At 39.9% G+C, this 14,516-nt stretch overlaps 1 protein-coding gene and 1 long non-coding RNA gene across 2 annotated transcripts; one reads left to right on the forward strand and one right to left on the reverse strand.

Moving 5' to 3' along the window:
- The first annotated feature begins 7,357 nt into the window (after positions 1 to 7,357).
- Positions 7,358 to 8,395, forward strand: LOC146449014 (adenosine receptor A3-like). The gene has a single exon (XM_085102047.1). The coding sequence runs from the start codon at positions 7,439 to 7,441 to the stop codon at positions 8,393 to 8,395; it is 957 nt and encodes a 318-aa protein (XP_084958173.1). The 5' UTR covers positions 7,358 to 7,438.
- A 4,494-nt stretch (positions 8,396 to 12,889) lies between these two features.
- Positions 12,890 to 14,329, reverse strand: LOC146449015 (uncharacterized). Its single transcript, XR_014860827.1, has 3 exons — positions 14,168 to 14,329; positions 13,666 to 13,757; positions 12,890 to 13,181 (listed from the first exon to the last, which is right to left on the reverse strand). It is a non-coding gene; the product is annotated as an uncharacterized LOC146449015 (long non-coding RNA).
- Between the last annotated feature and the right edge of the window lie 187 nt (positions 14,330 to 14,516).

Below are 14,516 nucleotides of genomic sequence, written 5' to 3' on the forward strand. Positions count from 1 at the left end.
TTCGGTCTCTGCATCCCTAAAATTAGTTCTGTTGTCGCTGAAAACTTCGATCAGCGAACCCTGTCTACTAACAAATCTTGTGAAAGCTTGAATAAATGAATCAGTTGTGAAGTCGTGAGCAATCTCAATGTGCACGGCTCGAATTGCTAAACATGTAAATACACATCCGTATCTCTTAACTTGACTGCGTCTTGACTTTACCAACATCGGACCAAAGTAGTAACACCAACGGAGGAAAAGGGGGGAACACAAGGCGTGACTCTTGCACTGGAAGAAGGAGCCATAATCTGCTCACACGGCTTAGCTTTCCAAAAGTGACACTTCAGGCACTTTCCAATCACACGCCGTACAGCCGCATGTCCTCTAAGGATCCAGAACTTCTGTCTTATACTGGCTAGTATTTGACCGGCTCCTGCGTGGTCTTCTTTTTCGGGGCAGTCTCTGATGATCAAATCAGTGCACAAAATCGCATCAGCCAGAAAGTCTCTTTCATGTGAACTGATACCATAATAGTCAGTTAAATCTCCTCCACAACAGAACTTATGGGGAATCTTGTACGAGTGCGGCATTGTTGGAGCGATGGAAAAGAAACCTTAAGAATGATAGTATCAGTCAGATGAAAAGGAAACGTTGTTTTAGCTAAAGCACTAACGCTATGCCCCGAACTGCCCCCCCCCCCCCCCAAAAAAAAGGCTTCATTGTCGCGCAATGCATATCTTTTCACGCGTAACCCAAACTATCCCACAATCCTCCACTAGTGCCAGTCCTCTCAGAGTTTGTGGAGTGAGGGAATACAATGAAAACAATAAAGATACCGTGAACACTAATTTCCACAAATTACCATAGACGTGTTTGAACAGAGGTTTGAAAACTGAAGAAAGCTATAGGAAGCGAGGCATCTGTTCTTGTTTTGACATATTACTGAGAGACCTCATATCATTCCAGGCACACATCATGTAATAAATATGTTTTGCACAGTTTGCTAGTCGATCAGCAAACGCCATCACTGAAAAATGTCCATCAAAATGCACGTCCTGCCATTTAAAAGAAACAATGGAAAAACCATTGTGGTGTGCTATTCTTTATGCATAATGAAACGTTTTTTAGCCTCCGAGGCAAAAGATTAAAACTGCGGCGAAGAAAATATTATTCTTTCTCTGATCGGGGTGATCTGCCCCGTTTACAACGTCTTACATGCTTGGTCGAGGGGACAAAAAGCGAACAAGAGGACAATGTTCCCAGGCCTATAAAAAAGAAAAGAAAAGAAACAACGTGGCTGTAAGGGTCCAGTGAAAATAGAGCTTTTGAAAATTGCAGCTCGCCTGAAACGAATGATTGCAAATACCGAGATCCTTGTTGCTTTTTCATGTGTTTTAATGGAGCTACAAAGAATTTTTTTTTACTGAAAAGGACAGAATAAAACCTATTTTTTTTCGAGCCTCACTGTAATTAGGGCAAGAAATTGAATTCCCAACAGACCGAAAATGTAAAAATGACAAGTACCCCATGATCGTCATTTTCCACATACGTAGATGTTTCTCGTAAAATTCACAGTTATTGGTGATTGTTTGATGTCATATTTCTAAAGCAACAAACGCTTGTTAAGAAACAGTGATAAACACCTAATATTAAGCAGCTTTCTTGAAGTAAATTTCCTGCACTTTATACCAGTCAGTTCATCACACAAAAGTTCAATAACCCAACGTTCAAACGTGAAAACTAATTAAGAGTGGGAACCCTTCGGCCTGATGAATTGTCAGAAAAAGTAAAACCTAATACTGTAAAAACATATTTAATATCAAAACAGTGCAAGCAAGTTTGAGACAAACTTACGGCTGCGACCAAACGATACATCGGTAAGTTGAAACCCACACACTTAAAGGCCTGAGCTAATAACAAATTAAGAAAAGTATGCCAACGTAAGTGCTTCCTCAATTGAAACATCTGTAGCGGAAGTCACATAGAGACGCGCGACAACAGCTATTCTGTTCTCTCGTAGACAAAAGGATAACGCTAACTCCGGTTTTTGTTTTATGTTCAAGATTACAAACGAACACTATTAAATAATAAAAAAAATTGATAAACTTAAAGGTATCGTACGAGGAAACTTATCGCTATCAGCTGTTTACGCGTAAGAGGGTACCATATATGATCTTGTCGGCAGTTCAATTTCCTGGTGGTAATCATTAATAGAAACAGTCCATTCACAGAATGCAAGGTGATACGGAACTCGGGCCATATTGTAAATGATTCCTTGAAACATCTGAAGCAGGAGTCAAGTAGAGACGCTCGGCCACAGCTGCCCTGTCTTTTCGTAGGCAACAGATCGGTTGTTGTTGTCGTTTTTTTTTTTTTTTTTTGTAAACTGAGTTATGTTCACGATTACAAACGAACACTATTAAATGATAAAAGAAAAAAATAGATGAACTAAAAGGTATCTGATGAGTAAACATCAGGAGCGCAAGAGAGTACCACGTGATGTTTGGTGGTAATCACTATTAGAAATAGTCAATTCACAGAGTGAAAGGTGATACGACACAAAAATGTTTTCATCGCCTAGCAAAATATGTACAAATAGATTGTTAACCCACTACTGGGTTTTTCGGGATACTGATACTTCCTTTGTATAAATTACAAACTGTTATTAACTTTACTGACGCTAGTTGTTGATAGAAAGCGGTAAGCCAACGTTCTAGAGAAAGGCGATAATTAGCAGCAACAAATTAAACAGGTGCACCTTTTCATGAATAACGGTTTGGAGTTTGTCTCTACTTTTGCCGCTGAAGCCGGACTTCACATTCTCTGGCTTAGCTTGTTTAGATTCTGATTGATCAAAGTCCAAACTGCCAGGAGATTTAGTGGAGTACATCGAAATACGACTACCTATTTATCATAGGCAATATCGCATCGTGCCAGCAAGTCTGCTTAATACAGTCCATTAAACAAACAGTTGGTATAAGAAACTCAAGAGACGCATGGTTGAAACTGTTCTGTCTTTTCTTAGGGAACAGAATAACTTGGGGTTTTGTTTTATCATAAAGATTAAGAACGATCACTATCAGATGATAAAAGATCATGACGTGAATTGAAAGATATCAGATCAGGAAACATTATCAAAATCGATTGTTTACGCGAAAGAGGGTAAAACTTTATTTTGAGGAAGTTTTTAATTGTCTAAGCATTAACATTTTAATAGCCAATTCATAAAGAGAAAGGTTATATGAAATAAAAACGTTTTCATCAGCTTGCGTATATATACATAGAATATTCATTCACTACTGGGTTTTTCGACATACATACGCGCTATCAAATGCAAACTGTTATTACCCTTACTTGCGTAAGTGTTTGACTAAAAGCGGTAGGCGGAAGCTCTAACGAAAGGCGATGATTAGCATTAGTTACAAATTAAACAGGTGCAACTGTTTATGAATAACGATTCTGAGTTTATCTCTACTTTTGCTGCTGAAGCCGGACTTTACATTCTTTGGCTTAGCTTGTTTAGATTCTGATTAATTTGATTTCAATCCACCAAATGATTTAGCAGAGTACATCGAAATACGACTAGTAAGTGTGTCATAGGCAATATCGTATCGTGCCAGCAAGTCTGCTTAATAGAGTCCATTGAACAAACAGCTTGTATCAAGTTCTGTATTATTTTTGTTCTGAAAAATTAAAAAGGAACGTATGAGACAAACGTTAAACTTCAAAAACGATTAATCCCAGAAACTGTCGCGTAAATTATTGACAGTTGGCTCGTAAAACTAAATATACTCCGACAACTGCTATATTGTTGTTGCATATTTACATGGCCAACTCATAACTCGCAGCACACATTCGCAGCTAGAGTTGGCCGCCGTTAATGTATTTTCAGCTTCTTTTCAACTGAATTTTGCAAGCGCCGTTCTGAGTCGATAAAGAACAATCACTGTTGATCAACCTACCCTAAGGTAAGCTTTTTTTAAACGAAACCAATCTTGATAATAGTTTCGAAAGTTCAAGTGATGCCTTTTCTTTGGCGATGTCCTACCCGTTAACGTTCACCTATTCACACGCGTTAGTACCAGAACCTACAAGCAATGCTGGTTTACTGGAAATTAACTCCGGCATGCCTGCGTTTGCCTACACTTTTTGTCGGGATGCAAATATATAGAAGACATTTCCGAAATAATACTAACATGATGTTGTTGATATGGGATTTATATATCCGCTGTCCTAGTGTCTTGGTTTACGGATTGTAGTTAAATCAGAATGTATGAAAATCCCCATGACGATTAGACGGGAAGGATCAGTAATTCTTTGACGAATTTATTTATTTATTTTTTTTGTCAAATTTTCCTTAACTCTAGATTTTAGCATAAAGTAGGATTTTATTTCGCACAGTTTAACACGAATAAAAGAAGTTGAGTACGGATAAAATTAAAACCCAATTTAAGGCCTTAAAATATTAATGTTAATTCTCATTTCATAAAAAAATATTAATATTTCGAATTTGCACGGTTCGCACGGTTATCTTTGCATGGTTAGCTTTGTTAGTTAGCTTTGTTCCATGTGTCCAGCTTTACTAAGACTGGTTTCCATATGATCGCAGACGATCGCAGGCTATCGTAAATCGCAGATCGGAGATCGCAAACAATCGCAGACGATCGCAAAAAAAGCTGTTTCCGTATAATCGCAACGATCGCAGAGCCGACCGTAGCCATACGTTTTGGTCACACGCGTGTGTAGGCTGAAGAGCAAACAACATGACGAACGTAGAAGAGCGGAGATTTTGCTGCAAGCAAACTTACTTCTTCTGTTTGTCATAAAGCGACGTCGTCGTCAGCTCCAAAAGCGTGGAAAAAAACATCAGTTTTGGATTCGATGACGACCGTATGAAGTTCTTATGTTGCGAAATTTGGCCTCCGCTTCTTAGGCCGATAAATTACACTTCTGCCCTATTTTTTTCCCCAAAAGTTGGCCTTTTTGTTCTTGTCTTAACTTTAAAATCTTTGCTGTTGCGATGTTAACATATTCATAACGTGCAACTTCCTCCAGAAATTTCTCGTTACTAACATGTTCAATCTCAGCCATGACGACAACGAAATGAGTGTCGCTACGTAGACCGTTCCTACACTAGAAGATACGATCGTTGAATCGTGGGAGAGAACTCGAAATATTATGGGATGTGTTTCCATCGCGGATCGCAAAACTTTGGTTTCCATATGATCGCACAATCGCGATTGATCGCAAGGGATCGCAGACGATCGCAGGAGATAGAACATGGTTCTATCTTCTGCGATCGTCTGTGATCGCGATCGCAGGATCGCAGAAGATCGCAGAAGTATGTTTACATATGATCGCAGACGATCGCAGACCTTATTTTGATCTGCGATCCGCGATCATATGGAAACCAGCCTTAAAACAGCGATAATTTTAAATAATTCAAAGGCGGTCAGCTATTGTAAGGTCTCTAGCTCAGAAACGATATGATGATTGTGAAACGACTACCAAAATTCGCAACTTGTTTGGGGCTGGCTCACCCGAAAAAATGCCGAAAAGTTTGATTATCCAAAAGACAAAGTTTCCTTCTCGCGTAAACCGGGAAATACTGGCGCAAAAACAAAAAGAATCAGAAACATATGTTGCTCAGTCATGAAAAAAGTTGCCACGACAAATGACTCGTTTGTGCGAGAATGGAGAAAGATTCAGTTTACGTGAAACAAAATTTCCTCAATGTGTTGTCAGGTTTACCAAAGACTGAACTAGTGTCAGACTTAATTCTATTGGTTGATCTCTGAAGGTGGATTTCCACTGTCGCGTAAACTTTCCGTGAGTAAAGACGTAAATTTAGCTGGCCTTACTTGTTTAAATAAAGTAAGAAGCGATGGCGGTGAACCGCGTGCGTAAACGTAAAAAGTTGAACAAGGCTCAACTTTTTACGTTTAAGCAAGCCGTTGATAGAACGCCTCTTGAGGTGAATTTCCACTGTCTTGTAAATTTACATGCGTACATATATAAATTTAGCTGGATTTACGTAGGTAAACAAAATAAGAACAAATTTTGAGCTGCGTGCATAACTGTAAAAAGTTGAACGTTGTTCAACTTTTCACGTCTACGCACGCCGTTCATATGTCGCTTGTTATTTTGCCGGTTTACGTACCTAAAGCCAACTAAATTTACGTTGGTACGCACATTAAATTTACGCGACAGTGGAAATCCATCTTTACAAGGAGAATTAGCTTGTGTAATAAAAATTGTAATACTGCGCAGCGTAGTTAATAAATGTAAATTCAAAAGTTATAAAATAGACGCTGAAAGATAATTCGAAACCGACGTTTCGGCAATGCTGCATTCTTCAGGGTACAAAACTATACCGTTGAACGAACTTTTCAACAGTTTAGTTTTGCCGACCCTGAAGAAGGCAGCATTGCCGAAACGTCGGTTTCGAATTATCTTTCAGCGTCTATTTTATAAACTTTTGAATTCACTTTTACAAGGAGAAAACGAAAGAACAGAATTTAACCAAAAAGCCCATCCAATCAGTTTGCTCTTCAGCAGAGGGCACAGAATTGAGTCAACGAAGCGTGTGCCCTTGCTAGCATTCATCATTGGTTCATATTGCATATTTCATACCCGTGACCCGAATGAAATACTGATGAAATATGTTGTCGCATTTTGCCCTATACGCATTTTCTGCAGGAAAAAACCCAGCTTAGATATCATCTATCTTTCAAAGGCTGTATTCTTTGATACACCCCTTTAGATCGACAAATCAAAGCTTTGATATTTTTGTCTTTGTACAATTGTTAGTGAGCCGTTGTGTAGTTCGCATTTTAACACTCAGTGTTACAGATTACTAACATGAAAGCAGTGAAAGGTTTAGTTACGTTACTAGTCATTTCACCTAAACCGAGCTCCTGAATATTCCTTTTATAGGAATAACAAGTTAACAGTTTACCGTTTCAAAACGTTTCTTCTCAGTCTGTGAAAAACTAAAATTGCTTCTGAATAAATTGAGCTATTCATGAAACGCAGAAATAAGCCACAGCAGTTTCTCACACGATCAACTTGCCTGTACGAAATCGCAACCGGGAGCAATAACGTACACTGCACGCGGTTATATTCGCACGATGAAAGGTTTATTTTTTAGAACGAGATAGAACTAAGAACGGAATTTTACACATACCCAGCAAAGGTCAGCTAAATAACACAACTTTCTGCTGAATATGTTTTGCAAATTTATGTTTCAAAAGCAATCAAAAGTAATAATGAGGTTGGGAATCGTGGTACAGTAATTTAGTGAGAGCCAGCGGCTTTTTGTATTAAACAGCCGGGTGACGACGACCAAAAACTGCTACTTTTGTGGTAACGTACATGTATATATTTTATTTTAACTAAAACTTGTGCTTTATCCTTCTAAAGTTCTGATGCAATTTCTTTCCTTCGATTCCTTCTACAGATGGTTAATTCTTCCAACCAACAAAACGGAACACAAGGCGAAACAAGTTTCCTGTGGCTCTCTTCATCTGAGTGCATTGCCTTGCTTACAGTATTCATGACCGAGTCTGTTGCTATAGTAACGCTTAATATCCTTACTATAATCGTTTTCATCAAAAACCGTGGTCTCCGTAAGCGCTCCATGTACCTGGTGATCAACCTGGCAGTTACAGATATGTTTGTTGGAGGATATGCGGAAGCGCTGTGTTTCTTTTTCACCGGAGTTTATTGTCACTTTTGGCAGTACGACTTGTCTTATTTTGGACTCTGGGATAGCGTGATAAATGTCGTGCATAACACGTTTATCTTCGCCTCTATAACAAACCTCGCTGCCATTTCTTTGGAACGGTTGCACGGCACCTTTCGTCCATTCAAGCATCGCCTCATCAACAAATGGGTGTTTGAAGGAGCTGTTGCGCTCATTTGGGTTACAGCTGGATTATATTCAATTGCATTCCAAGTTATTCGGAAACTGGGAGATAAGAGCCAGGTTTACCGTTTGTTTGTGTCTCACTATTCCTTCATTTCTATTTGCCTATTTTTTATCTTCGTTTCCTACGTTTCCATTGCTGTTAAAATTAGTTGTGGAGCCCGCCCTCAGCATCATGGTGCAGCAAGCAGAGAGAAAAAGCTGACCAAGACATTATTCATCATGACTGTGGTATCATTAATGGTGTGGTTGCCCTTTATTGTTTTCAATTATCTTCGCTTGATCAGTAATTCGTTTGTTATTACCCTTTCTCTTTCAACGCATTTTTATTTATTTAATGCCTTTTTATTTTCATTTTACGCAAACTCACTTGTTAATCCAATATTGTACGCGTTTAGAATGCCAGAGTTCAAAAGAGCTCTGGTTTCACTTTTGCGTTGTAGATCCCAGCCGGCAGCAGTTCAGGAGTTCCCTCTTGTTGTCTTGTAAGCCGCAAAGCTACACCCGGGCCACTGCATGACACACTACTCCTAAGCAACGTTTCCAGTGCAGAGGCAACTGAAGCAGTTGTTTAGGTAACTAAGAATCTAAATTCGGCTTATCATAGATATTTAAGGCATTTCTTGCAGGGAAACTTACCGTAAGACTTTTACCTAGATCAGAACTAAAAATTTGTTTGGCACTGACTATTGTTAACGTTAGAAACAACGTTAATTAAGCATCAAAGATGTTTCGGCCAAACAACTTCGGCCTTCATTGGTTATTTTTAAAAGCCAACTGAATCACGGCTTTGTAACGGTTCACAGTTCTGCGCGTGCTACGCCAGCAAAACGCAACGAAAGGCAGCCGCGCGTGTTTGAGGGCAAACCGCGAGGATGCCTGATCGATGATGGCAAAATTGTCACGGGAGCATGCAGAGCGACATGCTGAAGAAGTCTCCAGAAGCTTGAAGATGTGTGAGACCCTATCCGTTTCCAAGTGTTCTTTTACACGTGTGTTGAAATGTCTGGTGGTCACACCGACATAGCAAGCTGCACAGCCTGCACACGAAAATTTATAAACCACACATGATGGGAGTCTATTGGGGATAGGGTCTTTCACACTAAATAGGCAATGCATTATAGCAAACGGTATCAATTTCCAGACATCAAAAAGTTAAGTAGTACAAAACGTGAAAAAAGAATTAATGAATACCTCATTTGTTAATAAATAATAAAGTGAGACGACGAAGTCAATCTCCCCTTGCCTTAGCTTACTTGTTAGATCAATATGAATTCAGTCCATTGTGACTCAGTTTTAAATTACTTACCTAGGTCTAGTCCGTTAATAACTTAATAAATTTGTATTTTTGTTTAGCTTGATGCTTTTGCAAGACTGTACTGAGAGTTTATTGTCATGTACATAAATCTTGATGCTGGCACTCTCAGCTAGCTTGTGAGATCATTATTCAGTCCGTTGTGACTTTTAAATGATATTTAGTTTTAGCTTGTTTCCTTTGTCCGTTAATTAATTTAAAAAATCTGTTGCTTTGTTTGCTTTATGCTTTTGCAAAACTGTAACGGTGTGTTCAATTGACCCTATTCCGGAATAGGAATACATACAATGATGACAAGAAATCCCTCATCAGCAAAAAGTTTTAGGAGTTACTGGAGTACGGAGACAGCTCTTAAATTCTCGTGTGTCAGCGATAGTTTGCAGAATTGGCCTCCCAATTTCTTAAGAAGAGAAATTTAACAGCTATTCCGCTTATTTTATTTCCGGAGCAAGGTCAATCGAACGCAACGAAAAGAGTTTATTGACATGTAAATAAAGTTTGTTGCTGTTGGTTTCATTGTCAATTACGACCTCATAAGAGTTTATTACATACTTGGCTAACACACCACTCCGAAAATGAAGCTAATAACATGTACAGGATTATCTTCGGGGTTGTTTTCGTCTACTGCCCGAACCCCCCTCACACCCCCGCCCCTGCTTATCCCAGAGTTGATAATTCGCTATGCAGCGGACAAAATGTACTTCAACTAATACATTTTGTCCAGTAGATAAAGTTGTCTGCTCTTTCAACAGCTGGGGGTAGGTTTCATTTTCATGTTTTTAACAGGCTAAGAGTTCCAGGCCGGTCTCAAGAAAACGGTAAAAATCCCAGTCTAGACAGTGTTCAATTTCTAATAGACCCAAACCACAAAACACACCCGACTCTGAGAAAATGGACTGAAAACTGGCTGACATTGCTTGCAATGAAGGGTTATGCACTATCCTTACCACAATCTATAATTTGAAATGACGTAAAAGATCTCTATAGTCGTCTCTTTCCTTTTTAAGTCCCTTTCCGCTCTAATTTGCTTCCCCCCTTCCCCTCTTATTAAATATCCTTTCTCTCTATTTTAAAGCTCCTCGAGTACGCTCCTTACTCTTGCTTTGCTTTATAAGCAAGCCTCACATATTCAGGCTTAGTTTGTCAGTTAGACGCCAAATTTAGTTGAGGCCAACCACTTCGAGACTTAGTAGAATCCCGCGAGAATTGACTACCTATTCGTCATAGGCAGAGAATGTGATATAGTGCTAGCAAGGCTACTTCCGATAATGTGATTTTACCTCATAGTCGGTGATTATTTGGTCTGGTATTATTTCAATTTGTAAAATTAATCAAGACAGTGCTAAAGAAAATTACACTTTACATCCTCCATAAACGCTTGCAAGCCTACGGCCTTGGTATAGACCGTGATGAAATCAACGACGAAATGGATCTTATTCTTTGCCGTGCAGGTAAATAAATGTAACATTTCACGTGCGAATTTTTCCTTCTTTTGTCATCACGAACAGTTAATCATAACTGAATTTGTAATTGCATTTTTACAGTCTATAAAGCAATCCTTTTTTTTTTTTTTTGGGGGGGGGGGGGGGGGAGGTGCGGCTATTATGATCATGCGTTCAATTTTCACCCAAGCTTTAGTTCAGCTTCGATGACTTGGTTTTTGTGTTTAGATTTATGTTATGATGCAGATTCTCAGCATTTGTTTAAAGAAACTATGGTTTTCTTCGTGTATGGTACATTGTTGTTGCGCTGTTCCTAAGTCTGTTTGTAACAAGGTACTGGATATGCCTAAACGCATACATTTTTACTAGGGTTTTGATGTTAATCACGATGAAGCAAGCTCGCTTGATATTTGTCAACATCACCAAGATTGCTGGGGATTTACAAGAGTATATCGTTACACTTACATCCGGTGTCACATCCCATTAGATTGTGTTACATCCGGTCAGCAGTCGTGCTTCTCGGACTTCCGGCCTTTGCGTTCAGTTTATTCACCATTCTTGGCTTGTCGACAATCCCAATAACTGACTTGATTTTAGCCAAAAATGTTACTTTGCATTGTTCAATGGCATGCATTTGCTTTGTACCTTGATCTTGACACACTTACGTTTCTTCCTGGTTGGATAATATTGATGAATTCAGGTGCTCGACTGCTGAATCGCTAGTATTACGACCATATTTTGACCTTGCCAACTATTCTTTGTCAAGTGTATGCGGGCTACTTGTATCATCATCTCTAGTCTGAAACACTGCAAACTGGATATTCGATGGGAGTAACTGTTAGATTAGGGTCTGCGCTAGATTTGGTCCAAAAAAACGAAGCGTGCGAAGGAGAGACACTGGAGAGAACCACGCGACGAAAGTATCCTGAAGAAATTCCCAAAACCTTCGAGGTAGGTTTTGTATCAATTTATATTTCATCAAATTTGTTGGCCAAAACCTTATTATTAACTAAATGTTGTTAGCAGACAAGATGATAAAAGATACTTTTGAAGCTGACTTTCTCACTCTTAAGCCTGTTTGAAGCGAATACTAGATCCCTCAAAATTACCAATTTTGCAATTTTCTGCAAGTCTTCAGCACTCATGGCCAGAATATAGTTTACCCCAACTGGATTTTATGATATTTAGTAACGTCAATATCTGTGTTATCTCTGCTGCTAATTTGGTTCATGTGGAAAGAGTACTTTCGGAGAAATTAGGAATATGGTTGTGCTTGTTTTTCCTGCTTGTCTAAATGGCTGACAGGGAACATAGTAAGACGAGCATTTTCTTCTTGTTTATGAAACCCAAATTATTTTTACGGCGAATTTTATAGACCGGGAGAGTGGCTCTACCATCTGTGTGAATTTGATTTGAATTGGTTCACATGCACTCGAGAACCAGACTCGTTTACTTTTACTTTTTGAGAGTAGAACTTTTGGTCAAAGCATAGCCCTAAGGCCGACGTCATCTAGTGCGGTTACCATGGCAACGATACATCTGCCGATCCAAATAAGGTTGTTTTTGTTTATCCCCCAAGGTAACCTCCTTCCCCTTCCTCCTCCCCCCCCCCCCCTATTCCCCCCACAAAAATTAAAGGGGGTTTATAATTTTTCATTTTTAACTTTGCTTCACTTTCCTGGAGAATTGCTCTTAATGTCCAGAAATTCTCCTTCAAGTTGCTGACAATGCAAGTGTTTTCAGATGCTAAATATACATTTTTGCAAGCATCGTTCATTGTGCTATTTTCATTAAGGTAAGTTCTTTCTAAACGGAACCGATTAAAAAAAAGTTGTGAAAGACCAAGTGATGTATATTATTCTGTAGCCTCCTTAGTACGCACATGTTCTTTGGTTCGTGAAGTCACGCAATCGGATGCAATTTATGATAGTATACTGATCAACTAGCCTCACACCACAAAACGGATTACAAAATTAAAACTGATAAATATCCCATTTTGTTCACATCACTGAAGTTAATTGAGAAACCTCGCCATTATTTCCGTGATAGATCCGTACCCCCGAGTCATGTGGCCTGTTAGCCCTGCTCCTGTAGTGTCTAGCCAGACTATCCTTGACGGCAAGCCCCCTACAAATAAGAGCTCCACTCAAGGCAGAAACACAGCCTGCGGCTGTGTTCCTGCCTGGCTCCCAGCCTTAAATTTTGCACTCGTTTTCAAAACTCCAGGCATATATTTCAAGAAAATCCAACTTTTGTTCACTTTAAGGTGGCCTCTGGCACTACATGACATCATTCCAGTCAGCTGCAGAATTAATTTACCAGCTAACCCATCATTCACCAGAGATATATACCTGATTTTATGAAAACCGGGCGCACAACTTAAAATGCCTTGTCCACTAGAATCCCCCTGTTTGCTGGAAACTTACCGTGACACCGCAAACTGTTGCCATCCAACAGCCAACTTGAGTCTTGTGTTTATGTTCCATGTCTTCAAGGCAATCTGACAGCTTCATGTAGTCTGCAATTGAAATCAGAGCAAACTAATGCAGCCATACCTATACTCACTCAAGCGAGAAAATGCATTAAGTGTCAAATTCCGACCCACCCTACCCCCCCTGGATTTAAGTAAGGCACCCCCGAGTCATGTGGCCTGTTAGCCCTGCTCCTGTAGTGTCTAGCCAGACTATCCTTGACGGCAAGCCCCCTACAAATAAGAGCTCCACTCAAGGCAGAAACACAGCCTGCGGCTGTGTTCCTGCCTGGCTCCCAGCCTTAAATTTTGCACTCGTTTTCAAAACTCCAGGCATATATTTCAAGAAAATCCAACTTTTGTTCACTTTAAGGTGGCCTCTGGCACTACATGACATCATTCCAGTCAGCTGCAGAATTAATTTACCAGCTAACCCATCATTCACCAGAGATATATACCTGATTTTATGAAAACCGGGCGCACAACTTAAAATGCCTTGTCCACTAGAATCCCCTGTTTGCTGGAAACTTACCGTGACACCGCAAACTGTTGCCATCCAACAGCCAACTTGAGTCTTGTGTTTATGTTCCATGTCTTCAAGGCAATCTGACAGCTTCATGTAGTCTGCAATTGAAATCAGAGCAAACTAATGCAGCCATACCTATACTCACTCAAGCGAGAAAATGCATTAAGTGTCAAATTCCGACCCACCCTACCCCCCCTGGATTTAAGTAAGGCACCCCCGAGTCATGTGGCCTGTTAGCCCTGCTCCTGTAGTGTCTAGCCAGACTATCCTTGACGGCAAGCCCCCTACAAATAAGAGCTCCACTCAAGGCAGAAACACAGCCTGCGGCTGTGTTCCTGCCTGGCTCCCAGCCTTAAATTTTGCACTCGTTTTCAAAACTCCAGGCATATATTTCAAGAAAATCCAACTTTTGTTCACTTTAAGGTGGCCTCTGGCACTACATGACATCATTCCAGTCAGCTGCAGAATTAATTTACCAGCTAACCCATCATTCACCAGAGATATATACCTGATTTTATGAAAACCGGGCGCACAACTTAAAATGCCTTGTCCACTAGAATCCCCCTGTTTGCTGGAAACTTACCGTGACACCGCAAACTGTTGCCATCCAACAGCCAACTTGAGTCTTGTGTTTATGTTCCATGTCTTCAAGGCAATCTGACAGCTTCATGTAGTCTGCAATTGAAATCAGAGCAAACTAATGCAGCCATACCTATACTCACTCAAGCGAGAAAATGCATTAAGTGTCAAATTCCGACCCACCCTACCCCCCCTGGATTTAAGTAAGGCACCCCCGAGTCATGTGGCCTGTTAGCCCTGCTCCTGTAGTGTCTAGCCAGACTATCCTTGACGGCAAG

Source organism: Pavona decussata, unplaced genomic scaffold (genome assembly GCF_977016875.1).
Source record: "Pavona decussata unplaced genomic scaffold, jaPavDecu1.1 SCAFFOLD_691, whole genome shotgun sequence".
Lineage (NCBI taxonomy): Eukaryota > Metazoa > Cnidaria > Anthozoa > Scleractinia > Agariciidae > Pavona > Pavona decussata.

What these genes read in the sequence shown, in the direction of transcription:
- LOC146449014 (XM_085102047.1), top strand. Translation starts at nt 7,439, where the DNA reads ATGGTTAATTCTTCCAACCAACAAAACGGAACACAAGGCGAAACAAGT.